General features: G+C 40.0%; 2 protein-coding genes across 6 annotated transcripts in view; one reads left to right on the forward strand and one right to left on the reverse strand.

Moving 5' to 3' along the window:
- The window catches only part of LOC110974717 (uncharacterized), a 24,086-nt gene extending 16,320 nt beyond the window's left edge, over nucleotides 1-7,766 (forward strand). For 2 of the 3 annotated variants that reach the window (XM_087138450.1, XM_087138451.1), the window contains 6 exons: nucleotides 692-1,107; nucleotides 1,837-1,882; nucleotides 2,738-3,176; nucleotides 3,525-3,641; nucleotides 5,177-5,283; nucleotides 5,818-7,766. In XM_087138450.1, the coding sequence (XP_086994576.1) occupies nucleotides 692-1,107; nucleotides 1,837-1,882; nucleotides 2,738-3,176; nucleotides 3,525-3,641; nucleotides 5,177-5,283; nucleotides 5,818-5,925 (1,233 nt within the window). In that variant the 3' untranslated portion in view covers nucleotides 5,926-7,766. Of the gene's footprint in view, nucleotides 1-691; nucleotides 1,108-1,836; nucleotides 1,883-2,737; nucleotides 3,177-3,524; nucleotides 3,642-3,975; nucleotides 4,137-5,176; nucleotides 5,284-5,817 lie in introns of those variants that run through there. The other variant, XM_087138452.1, reaches the window with a different exon arrangement.
- LOC110974718 (uncharacterized) lies at nucleotides 5,318-24,964 on the reverse strand. Of its 3 annotated transcripts, XM_022226519.2 has the most exons (6): nucleotides 23,512-23,584; nucleotides 22,908-22,988; nucleotides 13,208-13,234; nucleotides 12,501-12,709; nucleotides 10,513-10,580; nucleotides 5,318-9,581 (listed from the first exon to the last, which is right to left on the reverse strand). In XM_022226519.2, exons 1-6 carry the CDS (start codon nucleotides 23,555-23,557, stop codon nucleotides 9,515-9,517), a joined length of 498 nt encoding a protein of 165 aa, XP_022082211.2. In that variant the 5' UTR covers nucleotides 23,558-23,584; the 3' UTR covers nucleotides 5,318-9,514. The 3 variants fall into 3 exon arrangements, with proteins under 3 accessions (XP_022082211.2, XP_086994581.1, XP_086994580.1); XM_087138455.1 differs by lacking the exon at nucleotides 10,513-10,580 and having other exon boundaries at nucleotides 23,512-24,964; XM_087138454.1 differs by lacking the exons at nucleotides 5,318-9,581; nucleotides 10,513-10,580; nucleotides 12,501-12,709; nucleotides 13,208-13,234 and having other exon boundaries at nucleotides 21,571-22,988; nucleotides 23,512-24,961.

Raw genomic sequence — 24,964 nt, forward strand, 5'->3', positions numbered from 1 at the left:
TGCTTACACATAAATACCCTTCCCTTCATTGGCGTTGTCTTGTATACAAACTATACTCAGTACTATTTGGGTACTTATGACAAAAAAATGTATGCATTCTTGAAATGCAACCTGTTGTGATGAAGTCAAACAATATTAGCTGACAAATGCTCTATCTCATGCGAGCTGTGTGGAGCTGATGGATTTGAAGCTCCACAGGAAAGTCTACGTGTAAACAAATCTTGACCTCATCAGTTCATACACCTGTTGGCCCCAATCTAAAGGTGGATCCCACTTTTGCCTGAAGTATGTGTGTAGCGAATTTGATTTCACAAAACATTTGCAGCAAAATTTGCTTGAGTTGAACGTTGCTCAACTTATGCAAATTTGCAGCAGGAATATTTGATCAGACATTACAATTTTGCATCTGTGATCGCTTCTGCACCAAGTACCAACTAGCCTTTATAACTTTATACCAATTTTGTAGTTGAGACCTCTTAACATCACCAGAATACCCCACAATACCAGCACAAGATCTCCCGTCTGAATTCAAGTCACAGTCTATTTAAAACAAACTATAACAGAAACATTCCTTAGTCATTGGTCGCCCTGTTACTTGTGACTGGTCTTGTGATGGTCTTGAGTGCAACACTGCTCTGTACTGGACTGCCTATGATATCGAGAATTTGGGTATGTCGTTCACGATGTCCAGGAATTGAAGAAGGTGCCAGACATAAAAAAGGAATTGCAAGAGGAGAAGGAATCACTTCAGCTCTGCCAAAAACGACTAGAAGAGAGGAATGCCGTCCTGACGTTAACCCGACAGGTCAATCGGGAGAACAAGGCCAAGATCAAGACACTAGAGGAGGAGCTCACCAAACTCCCGGCCGTCGAGGGGGAGCTGGAGATGGCACAGTGTGAGATCTACACACTCAAGCAGCTGCTCGTGGGCAAGGACAGCCTTGTGGCCCAGAAGTCACAGGAGCTTGACAGCGTGAAGGGGAGGCTGGAGCTAGACCAGGGGAAGGCAGGAGGAGCGGGGTCAGGGGACAGGACAAGAGGGCGGGGGTTGAGGAATGGTTACTCAGCCAACGGGGTCAACTTTAGGGTGGTTCGACTTCAGAAAAGGTAAGTGGAGTGTTTTTTGGTTGTGTACAGTTCATTCTTTTGAAAGTTTTTAGTGTTGGCGTAAGCTTACTAGAAGTGCATGCCATTGAATGGTTTGTTATTTTCACAACATTGAGGCTTACAAATTTTACATTCTTATCCATGTTTTCTGGTGAGGCAAGACTGTTAGGAAATTTGTAACTAACAGAAGTTTTGTTTAGCCGTTTAGTTGGTAATAAGCTGCCGACCAGAGAATGTTGGCAGGACTCTGCAGTTACAATCACATAATAGTTAACATTGTAAATCCTTAAGAGTTCGTCACATGACTGTTGTAATTGACTTGTGAGGACTATGATGTGAAGAGCTTGCGAGGACTTATGATGGCAGAAGTCCTTGCAAGCTCATGCCATAGTCTTCGAAAGTTAGTTGCAAGCCAATTAACCACAAGTAATCCAAATCTCCAGTCACAAACCTAAACAGATATTCCCACAGCGAACGCCAAAAATGAAGCTTGTCCAAGGTCATTCGGACCTGCGTGTGAGGTCTGTCCTATCTGTGCTGCCCTATGCTAACTCACTCGTGTATTTTGGTCCCAAATGATCTGGCTGTTTTGAAATACCGAACTGGCTTGTTAACTTTTCTTTTCCCTTGTAATTGGCATGTAGTAAGGACTTGTTACTGGACTTGTAAAAGAAGTTGTGATAACTTGACTACAGCACGGTTGTAATGAATGTTTGTTCGTCACCTTAGGTCATCAAAGGGTATGCAGGTTGGACCTCACTCTAAGGAAAGCAAGGTGAGTGCATTTAAAAAATCTAGACACAAGTTCTAGGGTGTTATTTCTTATTACAATTTCAGACATCAGGTATATCTGTATAATTCAGGGAGATACCATCTACCACATCGATATTTACACTCCCATTGCACGGGTTCTTCAAGTCGAAGTATGCATGCATTCTGTTAAGTTGTAAATGCCCAATTTGTCAAAGAGATATTTAACCTACATAAAACCTGAATTCCTGTATGGTATCAATGCTGGAATGGCTTTGTGGCTGTTACTTCTTGTCAAGTTATCTGTCGATTCTCTTGATAAATGTTTGATACGGATTAACAGGATTAGCAATGAAAGACATGTGAGGCTTTGCTGCTGCTGAAGATAGTGTTCATTGCTGAAATCTAACTGTAACATACACTTGACGCTGACTGATGCTTGCAGCAAGTTTAGGTACGATCAGTGGCTTGACCATAAAATGATTTCGCTTTTGCGTGCACAATGCTACGCTGCTTGAATGGCCTTAATTACTTGAAAAATAGTGGAAAAATTGTGTCACACAGAGTTTCTGTTGGGTGACTTTCCTGTCCAGCTAATCTGTGCTTTCTGGAAAATTATGTTTTTGAAAATCAGAGACTAGGCCACCCATTGACAGTTAACAAGGTAGACCAAACATCCTGTGTTTAAGAGTTAGTCACACGGAGGTTTGCTGTCTGATGTTAACCCAAACTCCCTAGGGTGTGCGCAAAATCATATTAAAATTGGAGGATTCAAGGCTGTTAGGGTTAATGTTTGAAGTCCAAAATAGGAATTTCACATTTGAGCCTGTCACATTAAAAATTTCTTTTCGGCATTTGTAACTTTGCATTATGTTATCAGTCAACGCACAACTCAAGCCAAATAGATGTAAGCACACCTCCATATGACAGCAGCAGCAGTGGCAGCCAATCAGATTCAAAGCACCAGAAATCGAATAATCACCTGCTGTCTGAAAGACCAGCCAGCGAAGACACCATCATAACATCCATGAACACTTCAAATGGAGGATTTCTGAGACTGCTCCAAAAACAGGGCAGTGCCGAACAGGACATGCCCACGATATACGACTTGTATACCCCTGAGGGTTCCTACATGCCCACCGCCAATTCTTCCAGCCCTGCTCTGAAGAATGGAGCACACCCAAGGCCCAAGTCCTCCATGGCTAGACTAGGGGCCGAGGAATCTTCCGTTATGCAGAAGGGGACGTTGATGTTTGAGGATGACTTTCTGGTGGCACAGTTCCTGCAGGTTGGGGACAGGGTCCGCATCAAGAAGAAAGGTTTGTGACGCATCAGGGGTTAAATATTTGTCCTACCTCTGTCTTGAATACTATTTTCAGTGGCCCAGAATGATCATGTGACAGGGCAACAAAAACCCATGTCACACTCACCATTAGACATCACATCTGTCAACCCTGTATGATATCATGCAAACCCATGCATGTGCCCCCACAGTACTTTGATCAGTACATAATTTTGTGAAACTCCCAGATGTCCGCGCTGCCCATGCACCATAACACTGTATAACAAGAAAGAACATGATCAGGCATCTCGACATGGGTTGAATGGAATAAACATGCTTATTCACCGTGAAATTTGCCCCCGTGTGCTTGATATTTCCATTGTAGGTGGTAAACATGGAGGTGCCATTCAGTCTGGCATTGTGAAGTTCATAGGCAAAGTGGACAAGGAGTACAACCACAATGACCACAGGCTATATGCAGGCATCAGGCTGGATGAAGCAGGTCAGTGCAAGCTCAGGCTATAACCCAAAATCAGTCACAAGTTGTCCAGTCCCAAAGATAAGTCACCGATGCACCGTGGCTTCAGGCAATCACAACTATTGTGAACATAGAGATCATAAATAGAGCTACGAGACGAGGGCATTGGCGGTGCTACGTGGTGTCATGTGGGTGCAAATGCACCCACTGAAAAGCCGCTTGCACCCACAAAAATATTGTCACATATTACGACAGGGCGATCAACCTTTCGTTTTACAAGTCCACATCATAACCCAGGAAAAATGAAGGATCATTTACACCTATGCGATTCTGCCTTGCCCCACACTTGTACCCATAGCCACCCAGGTCTGGCGCAGCCACTGGACACAGGGCATGTAAAAATTGTCTCATAACACACGAGCAACTTGGAACCTACCGGACGCCCACGCGTGCGTGTGAAACATGCAAAAGTATGCCGAGGCATCATACAATTTGAAGTGATGACGTCAGTGAAATAAAACTGAACCAGACTGCATGAGCACGTAAACGCACATGTCTTAAAAATGGTAGTGTAATCAAACATGTCGCCCTGTTCTGGGGCCAAATTTCTGTAACGTAAAAGAATAGGCCTGTCACCTCTAGCTTTACTGTTACGATCTCTCTGATTGTGAAAGCCCTGATACCCTCTCAAGTTTCAAAAAAGAAAATGACCAACTATTAGAGAATAAGTGTCTTTTTTACAATTGAGTCCAACACTTCTGAGTCCGAGCCCCGCTGCATCAAGTCCAAGTCCATAATATCTAGTGTCTAAGTCTGGCTTAAATCCTTCAAACATTGGGACAGGCTGTACCATAGAATGCAAACAAATCTAATGACACTTTTTATTCAAAGCTAAGACAAGTCCCACGGACTTTCAGTATGAGGATGTGTGATTTTATTCAGTAGTAATAATGCTTTTTAACCCCTTGACGACGGGAATTTCTTCCCGAAAGCCGACTCCAAGAATTCCAGCCTCGCTTGGCTACGAAGGCCACCTGCCAAACCGCAAATTCTTGGTTTGTGTCCCAGCATGCTCTGCACGCTTTGAATGACACGGTGAAAAGGCTGATTGTTCTGTGGCATGCTCAAGCTTCCACATTCCCGTTGTCTCTTTTGGGGACTATTGTGAAGCTGATTATGATGCAAAATTAGTCTTTTCATTTCTGGCTACGCAAAAAGACAATTACCATATATACAAGAGCCAGGGTCTGCCTTCTTTCACCGTGTTCGCTCGAGCGTGGGCCGAGAATAATAGCTGAAAAGCGGGCTGAGGATCTCAATTTTTCCCAGCGCGAAGGGGTTAAGACACCATCTTAGTGTAAACTTAGTGCATGAGACTACCATTGCGACCTAGGCTGTAAATTGTATTGTTATTTTTGCTTGTTCAGAATTGGTTTCTCCCCAAACTCTTTGACAGGGAACTTCAGTAAGTTTTATACATGTGTTTTTATTTTCATTGCCAAGACCAATGTGCCTCTTTCATTTTTTAATGAAACTCTGTGGACTTATGTTTCTCACAGTGGGCGACACTGATGGCGTGATTAAAGGCAAGCGATACTTCACTGTCAACCCTCGACATGGCAAACTGGTGCCCATCACTAATGTGATCTCAGTGCTAAACACCAAGGTAACCAACAGTCACCACAAAGGACAAAGCGGTCTTGAATTGATGTTGTCTTTTATTATTTAAAATCTTGAACTGGTTCATGAAAAGAAATTGTCATCTGTATAAAGGCTATAGTGAGACAACATTTCAAGCAATAGATGTAACCAACTGTGCCCCCCCAAAAAGAGTTAGATTTATACATTTGTTATCTAAGCTGTTGTCAAGTCATTTAGAAGTTGTTTGGATAAAAAGACTACTCGCTGGTTTGATTTATCTTCATTGTGTGGTGACACTAGCAATTGAAATGCCACACATAGATTTAAAATTTGGTGCTTTTTTCCAATGAAATACTTAAAACAGATTTAAAAAAATCACAGCTGATTTCTGCTAATTATTAATTGAAGTCAGTCCATTGTTGTTCATCAAACTCGTTCAGAGCAAGTCACACATTAGGAAAATAAGATTGGGAATGAAGCTGAGTGTATTTCATGACTGATGAACATTGTGCAAGTTTTGACGTCAAACAAGGCCTTCTCCAACTTTTGTTCCTTGCAGACATCAACCTACAAATCCATCTCGGAATCCATCCGGGCGCAGCGGTTGGAGACGGGAACGGCACAATACGAGAAAGATAGAAATCCACAGCTCATCAGGGTCAAGTGAATAATTGTCTTTCTGCTAAGACTAGTGTGCCTTCTAAGTCTTTGAGGTGCATTCAATCCTACCTGGATGTGGACCAGTCCTTACCCATATTCTGCAGGTTAACCACCTTTGTTGTCATGGCAAAGCTTTCAAAGAATCCTTTCATAAAAATGAATTACTTTAACTTTTGAAAGACTGTCATCCACCAATATTTTATTTGTACATGATGCTTGTAAACGTCTAAAAATTTCAGTACTTGAGGCATGTCCATGTTTGATCCCAATATTAGGTATTTTTATCTTTTTTCCCCAAATACCAAAGTGTACATAGAACTGTTTCCTTATATATATATATTTAACATCTACTCTAAAATGCTTTAAAATCTTTAATGTTCTAGACAAGGGAACATTGAAATTGATCTGAAAAGTTAGGATAAATTATAAACAGTGAATGAATGTTTCCTGGTGTGATGTTTCCATTTCAACTTTTCCATTAAAATTCTTTGTGGGATAGGTTGCCTACAATATGACAGATTGAATGTGTACCTAGATCACAAATCATGCAGCAGATGTTTCATGCAGTGGAAATATGCTGTTTCCTAGCACAGAAAAGCCAAACAAGATAATTTCTGAAGTGTCCAATTAATTGATTTTTCAAACCCTTTACAATTCCACAAATGAAAAACTCAACCGATCATAACAAATCACCCACTGAACCATACATAAGTTGCTGTACCATCACTGGCAACGAAGAAAACTCTTGTAAGAAGTCTCTCAACCAGACTAGGACCGTACATTCAAGCAGAAATTAACTGCATGTGCTAAGCAGGGCCTGCATTAAATACAAAGCTACCCTAACGTGCAGTGAGTTACCAGCGAACGACCGTTGTTGGGAAGTTCTCTACAAATATCGCCGCTGTCAATTACGGGAAATCATCTATAAATGACGTAACCCAAAAAGAACTGGCAAAAATTCTTTCTTTCCTTTTCACCATTACTGTCCATTATCATCCATTTGTCATTTTCAAAGTGAAGCCTCTTTGTGCATGTAAATAACAAAATCTGCCTGTAAAGCTTCCCATAATGAGCAATTACAGCACACTGGAAGTTGTACACTGATAAATATTTCTTAACAATTTCTAAGAATAAGTATTAATCCTGAATGTAGCATACATAAGCTCCTTTAGATAGAGCCCAAATTGGCAATAAATTTGATCACAATTATGACAGTCTGACTAAAATCCTTGAAGCACTATGTATGACCACAACAAAATCCATGTCAGAAATACCATCACAACAACTGCAAATGTGTCCTGAGAAATTCTACTGAACATTCACTAAATTCCCAAGTCTCATAGACAAAATGCATAGCCCTTATTCAACCACATTTTGAAGAGCCAACCTTTCAAGCAAGACAAAGCTTTTTTTTCACAATGTGCGACCCTCTATGAATTTAAAATAAATTTGGGTAAAAAAGACAAATTGCAATGCTGGCTTTTAGAATAATGAATTAAAATCCTGTTTCTGTAACTTTTAGGAAATTGCTAAAAATACAGCAAATTTTAAACACAAAATTTGAAAATAGAAATGAACAAGTTACCAAAAAAGAAAAATAAAACTTATCCGATGGTAGAAAATAAATATTTGTCACACAATAACATAATCCTCAGGAAAAAAACTTTCTGTAAGTTTCTTTTTTGTGTGTGTACAGGATTTTACAAGTTTATAACTGATGATTCAGGAAGCCAGAGCTCAGCTCTCATTACTTGGAGAAAAGTGTCAAATAACAAATATGTGAGACCTGTAAAACTCGTGACTTGGACAGAAATACTGGAAATTAAAGAGCTGCAAGAAAAAAAAAAATTAAAAAGTCATTCTCATACCTGAGCTCGTTAGTTAAGTACTTTTTACTGTCATTGAAAGAATGTACTTTTGTCACCACCCTGCACTCAAAATATTGACATTCCACAACAATAGTGTGTCGGATATTGATAAATTCATACCAAGAAGTCTTGAAAGGTTAAAGGAACGAATCTTGGTACTAATCTGGTTCCAGTTCAATGTCACAGATGCTGCTTTGGTTAATGGGCCAATAAATATTGTTGCCGTGCCGTTGACATGGCTTATTTACAATTTGAAAAACAACATGTCTGTACGCTGTACCTGACAGAAAGCTAAAAACGTTGATTATGCAATATCATACTTTAAATGTCAGTAAACATCAAGACTTCTTATACTGTTAAAAATGGAGGCTACATAATGGCGCTATACAAGATAACGATGTGATTGGTTGAACCTGGTCAGATTGTTAGACTTAAAAGTGCAGCATAAATGTGAGAAATTTTCACCGACACTGTCATGAAAACATGTAATGTTGCACACGTCTCCCATCAAAGTCATTATGCTGGACAAGATAAACCCGGATGAAGATTTGAAATCAAGAGGTATTTCTAATGAAATATCCGTTAGAAGACTTGTAACAACTGTCAACTGTGGTAACTTTTTCGGGGCTTTTAATAGTTCACAAAGCATGAGTACTCTCCCAACTTACAGTAAATCTTCTGCTTGTTTTCGTTTTGCGTAGAGTTTTAACAGCAGTGGAACCTAAAATGACAAAATTGCCAAAAAAAACTTCAGACATTTGTGGTCAAAAATACCTCAAAAACCATGGAGAAAAAATCCAGCGAAGTAGCACCATTGAAACACTGCTGAACCAGATCCTTTCATGTTGTTTCCAGAAGTTGGAAATCAGATTTGAAAACCTACATTCCAAGTGCCCTGTCACCATGTAATCAGCATGAAAACTTTTCTTGTGCAGGAAGCAGTGGACTTGTTTTGAACTTTGGCATTTAACCATATCTTTTCAGCAGACAGGAGACCATGCAAGAGGCTACTAGAATTTGAATACAAGTACATTTATACAAGTACAAATGAATTACCAGACTATACAAACTATGAGTAAACACTCTAAACTAGATACCGGCATCTTTACAAGCATGTGCATTTAAAATATAAAAATAGATGCAAAAGTTTCTGCAGCTAATTCATTAAATTCCGATTAAAAGTTTGTTCAAGAAAGACTCATCAAAATTTCGTTGTAATGAAAGAGTTTCCAAAGTTGTCTCCAAAGCTGCAACTCTGTTTAAGTACTTTGGACATGACTCTCCACCTCTTGTAATCAAACTCTCAACTCAAACAGTCACAAGGAAAATAATAACACTTATGCCTTCAATATGAGCAATTTAAAATCTCTGTCAGTTTCAATTCTATTCTTGAGAAAAATTTAGTCTTGATCTTGAAGGAAAGCCCTTGTTTCATTAGAGGAGCATGTGACCTGAATGGAAACTGGATACACTACTCGTGAAAACTCGATGTGTGAGAAGCTGACTACAAGGGGGTCCAAAGTTCTCTTGAGTAGAAAATGACCAACTGATAGAACAATGTAGGCCCACATGTCTTTATGCTCTTAATGACAATCCCAGTACATGTTTGTCAAAGGTCAGGATGTGTAATGGAGCAATGTAGACACAAGAATCGCTGCCACACTGCTTCACCAAACCGATACCTTGGGTGATAAGTACAGGGTACCAGACGCATAATCTCACTTGTCTCTATACAAACATTGTTTCAGTTGACTCCACGATGTTGGGATCAGACTCACTTTTTCTCATGTCATTCCTGTATGTCAAGAAAGAAAGTTCTAATGTTCAATGAAAGGGGTTTGCCACATAGAAAAGGCTCCCCGGTGGATTGGGGGAGGGGAGTACATTTTTCACTTATTTTTAACTAATAAAAGAAAAGCCTAGGTCTGTTTCTATTCCTTCCCTCCAAAAGCTAGTACAGGAATAAAAGGTTATGTCAAATATTTCCAAATTTCTTTGACCCCCCACAAATTTGTCCCCTCCCAACATTTGGCTCTGGATCCGTCCTTGAAAGGGTTTCTATCTGGAGCGGGTAGTTACTGACTAAGAAGCAAAACCTAGAAATGTTTAAGCTGCCATTAAAGATTTCTAATGCAATCAGGAGTTTAAATGCTGTCCACCAGAATTAGAAGCCATAAATGCAGTGGCAAAACGCTCGTGGACAGGTGGTACGCGCGCGTTACATGCCCCTTCGACCAATAGGATATCATGATTTGCCAAATGCATGCGGGCATCAAGCTGAAGAATGTGCGTGTGAGCGTGGTGCCACCGCAGTTATGGCATTTAATCGGATTAGTCTATATCCATGCTTTGTGACAATGATACTTAATAATAGACAGTTCCCTGAATCAAGCGCATGCAGTTCCTTTACTTTTATCTGGGCAACTGTCTTGCCTTATCTCATTCACGATTAAATGACTCAATAACTTGGGAGTTGGCAAGTAGAACTGGTTGCATGCCCATCAACAATGCTTCACTTCTTCAGGAAATTTGTTGCTGTGACAACCGCTGCCATGACAGTTGTTACAGGCTTTGTTGCTGGCACACAACAGTAGCTATTGCAAAGAGTGGAAAAGCACCCGACTGAATGTAGGTGTATGACTAGCACTTCTTATGAGAAAAGTGTCCCGTCTTAGCATGGACTGGCCAATACAGTCTGGCAGTTCACCTGGTTGAGAATGAGATACCTTATGTTTGGTGAAGTGATGTCCGTGTGCCTACGGACTTTGGGCTGTGCTGGTGGGGGTGGCATAAGCTGTATTGTAATGCAAACACACAAAGAGAGAAAGAGGGAAAGACAGAGAAGTTCACAGTTAAAGTCACACCACACCGTGAAAATCACTGTATAAGGCATTAGTGTGAGAATCAGCGTGTGAACCAATGAGTGTGCGTGTACATGTACTTCATTCGTTTACACTGCATTTCCTGGTTCGAAGTGATGTCACACTTTGGTACTCCATAAAGCTGTATCAAACTAGGCGACTAACTGACTCCTCATGTCTCTGTGACAAGATGATGCTATGATGCTGTCCTTAGTGCTGACACTTTGAGTTCATCTGCACGTACGTTTGCAGAACAAAACTTAAACTGTAAATGCAACGTGAAAGCACAACGCACATAAGCACATTTTCTTCTTTAGTAGTATGCACGCATTGCTCGTAAAGACGAAAACAAAATGCTGCCATATCGGCTTTGATGCCACATTGATTTGGAGTATAGACCAGACATGCTGTATAAAGCTACACAAAATTTGGGTTCTCCACAGGCCTGTTCACCAATGTGGATGATCCAGCAGGCTTCACTTTCCACAGTAAGCACTCTATGCGTGTAACATGAGGATCAGTGACAGCTCTGAACAGGTCACTCTCCAGCAGTGACAATAGTGGCCCCAAATTACCTCTTCTTCATTGTTTCTCTGGTGCATGTTTTGTCATTTGGTCATAATGTGTAATTTGGTTTTCCTTAGTGCCTGAAAATGATGGTGCTTACTGTGTGTCTATGGGCTTGGTGGATCATTCAAATACACCAAAACTGGAGAGTTGTGATTACACTACTCAAAGACACCATGATTAAAATGCCATCATATATCAACCGCACGTGGTAAACTTGACGCTGTGTGCCTTTGGCAAGTCACAGCACCCTATCTGACCCAGGCTGAAGTGCACCCCCAATTGGTGAAAAAAAGACAGGTGGATACAAGTGGGTTCTTGCATGCGTTCTGCATGTATGCAAAGACCATATATGCTGGAGTAAATTAGTTACAAGTACCCTGCGTGCTCCATGTCAAACGCACACACAGTATACTTGCATCCCTCATGGTGCACTTATGTGGTGAGTACCCAAAAAAAACCACGCCCTCCTTTGTTTCACTCGGAGCGGATTGGTTGAAGAAAAAGTTGACACATGCAAACCACCCACCCGTGAGTGTGATGCCATCACAGCGATGGCTTATTCTGCTTCCCTACGCAACCATGTCACCAATATCTCCAATGCTTCTGAAAACAAACTGCCCATCACCAATGTGCTTCCTGTGCCCCAAGTTAGTCTTCAAAACACACAGAAAATGAAGCAAAACAAGACCAAAATTCACCCTGCACATCTTTAAAGACAGGTGGACCATGCATTCCTCATTTGTGTCTTTTTTTTCATATGAAGTAACAAGAGTACAAATCTTAAAGACTGGTGCCTTGACAAACCAGATGAAGTTCTATCTCTGTGTATAGTATACAATGCGGTTAATGTGTCATGAGTTGAAACCCACCATCTTGTGAGACAACTTAAACAGCATTTTGAACAAAATTCTCATTCAGCTAGTTTTTATCCACGTGACTTCACAGCCACTTGATTCTTGATACTAGGCCTACTGCATATAAATCCAACGGGGGATTCACAAAATTACATAGCAGACTGCACAGGGGCAACATTCATGGAAATTTACACAAATCTGTCCCTTGCCACATCTTGGAAATGACCTTTTATCATTTTGTTCCCCAAATGACAGCTTACAACCATGAATAATTTGCACCGTGTTTCGATTATCACCATCTTCAAACTGAGCACGATTTAAAGCAAAAGTTTGATTGGCTGATTTTTGGACAGTAGCCAATGGTCCACTCTGCCTTTAACACCCACGATAGTTCACAGCACCAATCGCACACATTTAAAACTGTCTTACGTAATCGACGCCGGTTCTCCGGTTCTTTGGCGGCTGCAACTTGGCATTGTCTGGTTCGTCCAGGCTGTCCGCTGAGCCCCATATGCGCAGGGAGTTGCGGATGGTTTCACGGAAGGAGGTGAACATGGAGAGGTGATGATGATGGTGGTGATGCTGCTTCTCGGGCGAAGTCTCAGCCAAGGCCATCAGTTTGATCCGAGGCGGTGAAGCTGTGAATAAAAGATCAAGCAGACACCTTTGGACAGATGGAATATCAGAACTTTTCAGACCAGAACCAGTTAACTGTGTATGAATCTATAGACCCATTCACAATAATGCTAAGTAGGCAGCTTCTCACATTGTATACGGCTCCTTTGATGAAAACTACAGCAGGTTTGTTCTTGGCATACAGGTCACTCTGTAAATTTAGGGTCCAGAGCATAAAACAGGACTAGATTGTCTACATATTGAGTCAATGAAATTCAATTTGATTAAACTGAAGCAGAAGCAACACTCCCGATTCCCATTCATCACTGCATGTGGGAATTACATCTGCACACACAAGAAGTGTTTCCATCTTTAGAATTTCTGATTGCCTTACAATGACTGCTGTTACCTGGACAGGGCAGTTTACAGAACATTGGTGTGAACTGTGGAATTAACTCCAGGGTATAACCCAAACTTTAAGCACTGTAGAATAAACACAAGTATTGAGGAGCCTTCCTTACTTGTTGGTGGAGTTCCTGTGAGCATTTCTGCAACGGGAAAGAACCAAAATTATATTAAAATTTGAACAGTACATTAACCATTCATAAACAACATAACAATCAGACAATAGCATCAGGGGTGCTGTGTGTGATTGCATCCAAGAGTCAGTTCACACTTCAGACAAAAATTTAGAGCGAAGTGAATTAGGGCACAGACACAATGTCACAATGAAAGTACACCCTTTGATCCCATGAGACTCATTTTGCTTTATGTGTAGGGTACAAAGAAGTCTAAATGAGCTACATCTCCCATTCCCCAATGTGAATTCCCACATCACTACTGCCACTGTCTCCCATGTTTCAGTGTGAATACACACCATTGCAACCATCAACCCAGCGCTCCAAAGGAACAAAACAAGAACAAATCTGTGACTTGAAGAAGTACCTCATCCTTGGTTCATTCAACAAGCTGACATGGTGTTTGTAGTGAATGCCGTGTGTGATGGTATGGCATGATGTGGCAAGAAGTTGGCACAGGATTTGACACCATTTGTCACAAGTAGCCTGCAGTTATTGCTTGCTCATACTGTCGTGTCATTGATTGTCACAGAAACACTTCTGTCCAGAGTCCATCACAGATCGAGTAAAGAGTGCAGTCATGAATGCCAGGAAACGAACGAGAAAGGATGCCTCTGTCTGAATGGACTGTAACCAGACTAGAGACTGGATAACTTGGGACAGACTTGCGAGGATTTGTGACTTGCGAGGATTTGTGACTTGCGAGGATTTGTGACTTGCGAGGATTTGTGACTTGCGAGGATTTGTGACTTGCGAGGATTTGTGACTTGCGAGGATTTGTGACTTGCGAGGATTTGTGACTTGCAAGGATTTGTGACTTGCGAGGATTTGTGACTTGCAAGGATTTGTGACTTGCGAGGATTTGTGACTTGCAAGGATTTGTGACTTGCGAGGATTTGTGACTTGCAAGGATTTGTGACTTGCGAGAATTTGTGACTTGCAAGGATTTGTGAGTTGCGAGGATTCGTGACTTGCAAGGATTCGTGATGGACTCAACCACAGTACTGTCAAAAAAGTTTTTTAAGTTCCATCACTTTCCTTTGGCAAACATCTTGAAAGATGCTCAAATAGTACAATTTAGCAAGCTTCGGGAAGTCTGGGAAATAAACAGAAAACTTAATTTGTATATGAACAGCTCTTGGGAGAGTGGTTATGTCAATCCTGTGCTCTACCTTGCAACAAATGGATGATCATTCATATGACCGGTGAGTGAAAAAAATTCTTTCTTGCACTGAAAAGGATTAATTTATAAATTGGTGAGACCCCAGTTTCCTTAGACTTATAATACTCTAAGGAATTTAGAATTAAAAACTTCAAAGTTTGACTAAAGACAAACAAATACGTATCTGCAAACAAAATACAAAAATGAAGGAAAAGAAACTGACAGAATCAAACTTAAAAAAAAGATTTAAAGAATGCAAATGTTTCAGTTACAACTGCACAACATGCCTCAAAAGTGGAGTTGTGATGCAACCAAACTGCCTAGCCCAACTGAATGTTAATTGATCCAAAGAACTGCTTGGAATATCAGTCATTTGATACTCACAGAAATGAGTAACAATGCCAAGATCAAAGTCTTCACTAATCTACTGAAAGAGCACACTTTTTTTATGAATTGCACAAGAAAGGCAATTTTGACATGGTTGTTAATTTTTCAAATCACCATCATGCACAAAACGAATCTTTTTATTGCAGGTCTAACGTTAAATTTATCAGCAATATGCTCTGACAACACTGCATTTGCTCAATTGGATCACGTCATTGGCCATAAAGTTCATCAAGAAGGCTCAAACATGGAACACAAAGCAATGAGCGAGTACAGAAAGAGTTGAAATCAACAAACTAGCAAGTAAACTTTAAGATCAAGTCTCTGAATGGATCAAAATATGAGCACTGCTTAATGGTACTATATGTGCAGAGGGAACTTTTAAATTTTTCAAAAAGGGGAAATTTGCTGAAAAAGCAGCACATTTTTTTGTGCAAAACTATCTTCCAAATTAGGGTGGGGTGGGGTAACATGGACGGGTCACTGTGTTTTTAAAGGCCTCACAAACAACTAAACACAATTACTTTTGTAACAACCCCCACCCAAAACACCTAATGTTTAAGGAAAAATGTCAACTTTGTGGTTGGTGTCTGGTTTTACCGTACAGCTCCAGCTCCCATAGTTGGAAACTTTTTACCGAGGGGGATCATTTTTTCTAGTCTTCACTTAGCCTTTTTTTTCAGACGATCACTTTAAATTCTGACAAAGAATTGAAATGATCCTGTCAGCTTAAAAATAATATGAATGATCAAAAGCAATCAGGTTAAATAAATTAAGTATGGGATCAGTTTTCAATTCATGATTAATCCCATAATCAAATACCTAAACCAATGAAAAAAATATTAGACTGATCAAATTTTAATCAGGTATACACATTGTAATCATTTACCAACTCCAGTAAAAAAAGAAAAAACAATCAAATGACATGAATCGATCTGTCAAATTCATCACTGAAATCTACTACTACACAAAGTGACACTGTGCATGCATAACAACCAAAGTACATGTACTGTTAGTGCATGGGTGGATATTAGGGAAGAATGAGGCAGAAGCTGGAAGTTACTAGCATTTGAGCTAAAAAGCCACAAGCTGAAGATGCATGGTCAATTTAATGATGGCAATTTTCTCTCCAGTGCAAAAAAGCAAACAAAGTGATCTCCACCCTTCTGATTTTGTACTTCAAATAACAAAACTTGGTTATTCCAATGAACCTATCATGTGAGTTTGAAATTTACAAAGTCTATTAGATGTAACCGATGACATTCATCCAACAACAGTTGAAACAGAACACAGTGCCAATCACCATTAAAAACTGCCATCATTATAAACTGAACACCCATCTTAATTAACGTGAAGCAATATGCAACTGTCTTACCTTCGCTGCTCCAACGAACACACCGACTCTTTGGAATTAATTATTTTTGCAACTTTCCTCGACAACTCTGAGCTTATTTTGAGCTCTGATTTACCAATTGGTAAAAAAACAGCAGATGTGATATCTATGCAAATGTGGAGTTAATCGCATACACACCACTGTTTATACACATTTAGTATTGAAATGCATGATACACCGACTGAATTATGTCCCATTCTGTTTTGCTTGAATTGGAGACACTGTTAGCATGATTACAATGCAATATGATGACATTGTGTCTTCCACGACTTGGCAAAATCAGATTTGCTGCAAATATGCACATTTTAATTAAAAGTGAACAATTTCCATCAAAGAGTTTGAATGGAATAAAACTGCAATTGCTGATGTAAAAAAATGTTAATTTTTTTTCCCACCACAATAAGAGTCACCATCCATCGCTTTCAATGAAATTAAAAATTCCGGTGAAAAATGACCACAAAATATTCCATTCACAAATATCAACTAAGTCATACATCTACAATGATAGTAATCAAATCTCTGTCAATTTCTGATCAAGTAAATCATCGAGCAATTATGAGCAAATTCAAAGGAATTTCATGTTTTGTACAGGTTTGGGGTTTTGTTTCCAATGCACTTAGAAATAAATTTTTTGCACAAGAAAACATTGTACAAATTTCATTGCATCTATAAAGCACTATACACTCTTCTCTCAGCTATAAAAATTACACCCATACAACTTAAAATATATTACAGAAAAAGTCAACAAAAATTCAAATATTTCTACCATATTACCGCTGAATAATTATTTAATTTCTACATTCTAATTACCTAACTTTGTATAAGGTTCATCAGACTGATATGAATAAGGTTTGAATGCAATATAGTTTAATGATAACCTGTGTTAGAAAAAACAATTAAGTGATCAAAGGTATTTTAGATTCAAATTTATAAACAGTAATTATAGACAATTTTGAGATGTGTCCAAATCAATCACTTACTTCATGAGTTGTACTTAAAACAAGGGCTAATCCACAAACTTGTATGCGGGCATCCAAAAAAATTCTGAAATTTTTGCATGTAACCTTTTATGGCCCTTCTGAGGGGTGGGGTTAATTTCGAGGGCTTTTTACACACTAAGGGAAGAAACGGAACTGAAACAGATAAAAAACCTCTCTCTCGTCATTAAACAAAGTCTGGTTCCTCTTTTTTTAGGGGAGGGGAGGGGTATGACTCCTATTGGCCCCAACTGGACCTGCCTTTCACTAAAATGACCTTACCTGTACAAATCAGATAAAAATTCAAGTCATTCACATTAACAAACCTCAAACAACATGATAATGCTGTAAAACTGCAGGCCTCCCTTTTTCATCTGGTTTTTGATTAAAGCGCTCAAACAAAAAACTATGAAGGCATATTTATATATATTTATAAAGGCATATCCAGTACCCATAATTATTTCATGGGGCTTAAGGGAGAAATGACAGGCTTAGCTGAGAATTCCTTTGCATAAAATGGTCACCAATCAAAGTATTATGTACAGCAACTGATTTCAACCGGTTCCCTGTGCACTGGGGTGGCTCAACAGGTTAGAAATGCAGTATGTCACTACATCCCACAAAATGAGTCTTTTCATTCATTTTCCAAGTGCATTAAAAAGAGCATGCATGGTACTCCATTTTGACCAGCCAGACAGTTTGACCTACTCATGGATACCAAAATTACATGGCAACCGGAACTGGGCAGTTTTTGAAACTGACTTCCATTGTGTTCCAAAATGTAAAAAAATGGCCCCCTCTGATGACTCTTTTTGTACCATTCAGTCATATCTACAGCAGCTGTCTGAGAATTAGCTAGCAGAGTTTTAAAAGTGCCGAAAAACACCAAATTAAGCACCGAAGAGAACCCAAGTTAGCTAGGCTTGAAAAAAGAAATAAAGGCAGTTGTCCAAGGTGCAATTTTGAAGAAGAAAAAGGTGAGGTGCTATTGGCAATAACCTTCCTTCACTTGTCACCCACTGCCCTAACAGGACACCGGTAAGGGCAAATATGCTTCACAACTTTTTGTGAAGGAGATACATCACAGCTATGGGCACACAATGCATTGTGGGTAGCTTGCAGTCCTAATCCAAGAGGGTAATGTCAGTGCACATGTGTCATGCGTGCGAGGAGCTGTTGGCCCAAGTTATTGTTCAATGAATTCCGTCCAATGAGTGCTTGACAAAAATTACATCAATGTTTGCTCTTCACAGTGTAATGTATGGGCGGTGAGTGACGAACAAATTATCTTCCATGCCCATCTTTCTCTGAAGCAAAAGACTTACGTAGTCTTCCCACCATACAGCCAATAGACGCACTGAACCTATTTAAGTCTCTGTGAGTACAGAGTAGTTAAACCCTTCCATAAAAGTTAGATCAAAATTTGTACCTGACTTACAAACCTGTAAATAGGGTTGGGAGAAATAAACATGTCATATCCTGCCCAAATAATCCACATCACTCAACACAAAACCTGGCAATATTTTGGGAGGGTGTCTCCATAAAATTAATTCAAACATCAATTACTATGTTGATTTGGTCCATTTATCGCTTTCCTGATAAAAGCAATGAGCATTTATCATCGGTTCAGCAAGGATTCTCATTATTATGTAATTTTTGTGTCAATAGAAAAGTACACAAAAGTATATGCATACATTTACAAATGCATACCACTTATATGCATCGCAACCGTACTTTGTAGTTATGTCAGGACATCAATAATTTGATTAAAGATGGTCAACAAGCAGATGGTTTCTGAAGTGGGGGGTTTCTCTCTCGGTGAACATCATGCAGCCTGATATTTTCTTCATAGCAGGCTACGTAAGTCTTTCTGATTCATGTCACTGGAGAACATTGACTAAACAACGTGTACGCAACGTGCAGATGCCAACAAGTGTTCATGGGGCGCATGTTCCTCGAAGTGCCAAGTGATGCTGAAAAGCATGGCCGACGTTGATCGGATGGGATGAGTTTTACTCGGAGGGAACTCGTTCTCAGCATTCTGCAACGAGTAGGAGCGGGAGCGGAGTCACAAATTGGAACCAGCCAATCAGCAATCAGCGGCATCAGCAACAATCCAAGATGCATCCATGATGCAGCCAAGCCTTTCATATGAAATGTGCTTTTTTTTTCCCTTAACCTTCGATCAGTGCTCGTAAAAAGGGCGTGCAAGGTAGGCATCCGTGGATGGAGCAACTCACTCATGGAAAACACATACACACGCACATGCAATTTGCAAGCATGGTTTGAGTAGTCAGGGTTCTCAACACCGAGTCTCAAGAAATACGAGTATGAAAGACGGGAAAAATCACAAATGAGAATTTTCCTCTCCATGAAAGGTTAAAGATATTCTAGTCCTTGTTAAAATCTCAAGTAAACCTTACTGTGCGGTGGTAAAATAGGCAAGGACCAAAATCATCACTGCTGTGTTGACTGGGTACATGGAATGAGCAGAGAAATGAGTCTTTGGCCATAGAACTTGAAAAATTGTATACAAAATTGCAAAGAGGACGGACTCAATTCCTGATCCTTCTGTACTAACTGACATTTTCAGCTTTTTTGTGTCCTCAGCTACATGGATTTCTTCTCTTCATCAAAAGCCTCAGAACTCAACTTTCTTCGTATGTTTAATTTCAGCACACCACTTTCACTTCCAGATTCTTTGTAAATTTAGTGAACTTGACAGCAATTACTATGTCGGGTTGTGTCAGGAATAGGCCTCTGTACTGATGATGTAGCATTGCGTTTTCATGGGCATTTTCCTTATGATAATGTATTCAAAGTGCCATGGAAGTGTAACATGTAACCGAAGTGAAATGTCATCAGTACACCGGTGTCCTGCAACCATGAACAATTGTCTCCTTTGGCATAGATATCTTGACCACAGGATACCGGCTAGGATCTATCAATGCAAATGACACATCTAATGAACCAGTCTTTTCAGGTCTATTACCAGGCACCTCTATGGGAAGCAAAGTGAACAAGTCTAGTCAGATGGAGGAGGCACAATTTGACAAACCACGCTCTGTTGAGAACCCTCACTCTGTCTCATGGAGAGTGGATGAGGAACATTCTACTCTGACATTCATGATTGTGGAATGGTAAAGACTACATGCATTCAAATGCTTTGATATGAGGGCATTTCTACAGTTCCAAACATTCAAAGGATACTACAATTTCCCTTTCAGTAATCTGCCAAATGGTGCTCTCATTCACACTATGGGGGGGTAGTTACTGGCATTAAAAGGGTGAAGTACTGCTGCGTAACCTACTTTTACTCACTACATGGTAACCTGTTCTACAAATAGCATTTGGTCAAAACCACCCTAGCTATTTATTTCAGAAATTCAGTTGTCACACTCTTTGCCCCATCAAGTTCAACAGGGTGCACCTGTACAGTCAGTTTTGGTGGATGTGTCTCCTAACGGCACACAGCTAATGTATCTATCAGAAGTCATGCAAAGAGACATGCAGGAGTAGAGCTTGAATTAAATTGCTGAATGACAAACATCTACAACTACTTCTCTATGCTGCTGGACTCATAAGAATCACAGACATTACTTGGCAAAATGCCAAGCATGTTTCACATGATCTTCTGGCAGTGTTGTGGTTGAGACTTCTGGTGACCATCACAAGGCAACCACAAGACCCCCCACGATCAACAAACCAATACAAGAACCCCCCAAGACCATCAACAGACCAACACAAGACCTCCAGTCTGAAATCAAGTCACAAGCTATTCAAAATTCTAAATGAACTGCAACAAAAGCATCCCTTTGTCATTGGTAACCCATTACTTGTGACTGGTCTTGCATGTGATCTAGTGTCTGGTCTCAGTCAGAGAGGTTTCAACTACAATACTGTCTTCTAGTAGTACAGAACTGTAAAATATACAATACACTTCTCTGATGAGCAAATCACACGAAAATACAATCAAATGTACAGTAATTACACTTATATTTTTGTGACAAGCAAAACAATGACAATACAGCAAATCCCTCTTAGGAAGAACTTTTTTCTACCTTTTATCTACATTAGGCTCTACACTGGCAGTGGAAATCAGAGGCAAACTATTCTGTCTGTAAAGAAACAGGCTCTGCAAACATGAGGATCTTTTGGGGGGTGCTAACACCAAAACCACTCAATAAAGCCTTTTTATGATGGAAAAAAAGAATTTATGTACTGCTTTTACTGATTGAACGTAGCCTGAAAAAGAGGTTTACAACATTCCTCATGCTGAAATATTTGATGAATACATCAAAACATCAAAAATGACTGGTGACTCATTTCAGAAAAAAAAAGCCACAAACACAACTACATCAAATAAACCAGACTCATGCTACATTATGCATGGAATACACATACATGTACATATTTAATAATGCTCAAAGTTAAGCATGGCACAGGAGTAAAATTAATATGAAACATTCCCATTACCAGGAAACTGACAATAAATACCAGCTGTTAACTGACTCTGTTAATTAAGAAATGATGAATAAGTGTACCAGCACCACCAAATGTAAGTTTTGCCCACCAAAATACAAGTTTTGTCCTAAAAATCCTGCTTTAAAATGAATATTCTTCATAAAAATTTAACTATGGATTCTCCTATTCATTAAAAAAAAGATCACAGAAATCCAATTTCCCCCTTGGTCAGTATCCACACAGCAAACAACTATTAGTGACATCAAGCATTTTAGGGAGTTTTGAAATTCATTTTGGGTCGGTCAAGGTATTTTTGAGCACGTCTTCTTTGGTCTGTCAAAGTTTATGTGTGAAATGGATGTACGTTTGGGAAAGGGTACTTGCTCAGTTCCATTAAAAGCACATATTGAGCTGAGCTCTTCTAGTAAATCACTATTGTCTTCGAACTAAGGCATCCATTTCTAGTCTAAAATCACTTCTCTGCAGTACGCACTCTTCAAGGTATGTTCACTTTAAAAAGTCTCATTAATCAATGGAATGATACGTTTTGAAAGACCCTGTGTATTTCACTACTTTTTGGCATAAGATTTGAAAGAAATGCTAAAACAGAAGATAATCAAAAATTCACAATCAATGTATGATGTTAAAATAGAAAGACCCTGTCTGATTCTTCAAAAGAATTTCGGAAAAGTAATGCTATAAATGCAACAGTTTCTAGGATAAAACTAAAGATATATACAATTTTAAGAAATGCTGATTTTTTGAAGAACTCATAGTTTACAAATTTGTTGGCAGATCCGTCAGAGTACCATGGAAATTCGGATAAAAATTTTGGAATACAAATTAGTCAAAACCCTAACAGGTAGGCCACATCCTTATACAGTTGGAAATTTGGCATTAGTCTAGGAAAAGCTCAGTCCACCAGGTAAATCTCAGTGGCGTGCTTACTGTTCCGTCGTTTTAGACTTGGGGAGTGCCTGAGCCCCCTGCCACCACTAGGGGTGCTCTTGGCCGCCGGGGTGGGGTGTCTCTCACTCTTGGACCTACGCACGGCCGCAGGCCGTTTGAAGGATAGCCTCTCCATGGCCCGGGTGAATGAGCTGCCCGGGTTGTCCTCTGGGGCCGGTTGTGCGCCGGTGTCGGGATTATTGTGAGCGCTGCGGCTGTGAGCGAGGCCATTGCGGGGGGCGGAGATGGAGGAGGTGGAGAAGGAAGGGCTGATGGAGGGGGTAGAAGGGTAACAAGAAAAAGGATCTCTCTTACGTTGCATGTAGGAGGAGGCACCCGTCTTCAGGTAGTGGCGAGCTTTGCGGCCGCTGTAGTCCCGGATGTTGACGTCGGCATCTGCTCAAGAACCAGAGCTAAGATTCAAATTCTGTTTGGCATCCTTTCCCAGAATATCATCATCGGTCATGACGTATTCACAAATGAAAAAACTGGAGGATTTTAAGCCGACTGATGGGTCCAGTCTGCTTTTACAAATGGTAAACTTTGCCAAAGTCAGAATTTGGTCTGCCACATGTTTTCATTCTGTCGGCAAAAGCCCAATACGCAAGTCTCTGAGTGATCCAGGTGCACTATACAGTGCATGCAATATCATGCACATGAGGTCTGCTTGGAATCACTCTGAAAGGCATGCCAGATTCCGCCAAGACTGGATTTGCTTCAGCTTCTAGATAGTGCCCAACCCATCTACTCTGACACAAACCTGGCAAATGGTCCACAACTGTCGGATGCCAGACTGTGATTTTGCTCTGTGCTGCACTGTGTCTGTATAACCCCCCCCCTTGACAAATGAAAAACTAAATACAAGCCACCAATCCAAGGTCTATTACATGAGTCAGTGACATGTAAACATGGAACTTACGGTAATCCTGAATGAGGAACTGCATGATGGACTCTTTGTTGTGCATGGCAGCTATGTGGAGCGGTGTATAACCCTGCAACCAATCCAAGAACCAAGCAAGAATACTACTTAATGATATGACCCTTGAAAATGCACCCATACGTCTCAATTCAACTTATTTGCAATGTTTGTTTTGCTACTTTAAGCAATTTTCACTGAGCCTTTTTGGTTTTTATCCTAATGAGTATTTCATGTTCATGAGAAAAACTGTGAAATCATACGGTGTAGCAGTCTCAGCCGTCTCCCTGTCTCCCGGTCTCAGCGGTCCCCCCTGACGTAGCCGGACATTTCAGCACGACACAAGCACGGTCTCGTTGGTCTTCCGTGCTGAGATGTCCGCATGACTAACTCGCAGGGTACTATAAGCGGTGCTATTATCTTTGGTGTAGGCCTATGTACAGTACACGTCACGTACAACATGAAGCATGCATGGACTGCACTGCTCAGCACGCCACTTAAACCGACGACTTTCCCGTTGTTGTGCGCAGAGATGGCATGACGTATTTTTACCATATTTAGTAAGGGGGACCGCTGAGACCAGGAGACAGCTGAGACCGCCAGACTGGGAGAAAACCTGAATATTACACTGATCTGTGCACAAAAAATGCTAGGATTTTTAATGTTTTACTGGCCTAAATTTCTTTTTCTTTGGGGATTCAATTGTTTGTGAAAGCAAGCAATCCTTTTGCAGAAATGTTCTCAATGAGCTCGTTTTCATTTCATAATCTGCATAAATCCATCTCTGAAAAATTTCAAATTGAAAGTAATTTTTTTACAGTCTTTTTGTCAAAAATTATACAAAAATGAGCAAACTTACCCCTTGCTGATATGTGACAATCATCAAAGTGGTTGCAGAAAGAAAATAGGAAAATTAAAATTCTTACAGAATTGGGCTTGTCAATCTGAAGTGCATCAACACAGATCTTAAGATATTTCCGAACAGAATTTACAACTGCAAAAGTGTTTTACCATCTTAACACGTGCATTCCAACTGCAGCCATTTTTTGAAGAACTTTTAAACACTCTTCAAAAACACTATGCATGAAAGTAATCCTTAATGCCTAACTGTAAGTCTATAAAGTTAGGCATTCCACACAACACTACCAAATGAAAGATAGAGTTAGGCAAAACTACACCTCATCCATGATTCTCTATGGACCATCTGGCTACATTTGTGGAGAGTTCCTTCACAATCAGGCTCCAATGGTAAACTGTTTTAAACAATACTTTTCTCGGGTAAATAGTCATTCTTAAATAGGTATCAAGAACAAATTTTTGATCTTGTAGTTAAGTTATTTAAACTTGTTCGGTTCTGCCCTCTGTCAATGCATATGTACTCCAGTTCTTGCTTGTGATGCTAACAGACCTTTGTGAAAAAAATTCTTGATTTACATTACCGCTTATAAGAGACTGT

Source organism: Acanthaster planci, linkage group LG06 (genome assembly GCF_054643075.1).
Source record: "Acanthaster planci isolate LZ-2023a linkage group LG06, COTS_SCS, whole genome shotgun sequence".
In the NCBI taxonomy this organism is placed as follows: Eukaryota; Metazoa; Echinodermata; class Asteroidea; order Valvatida; family Acanthasteridae; genus Acanthaster; species Acanthaster planci.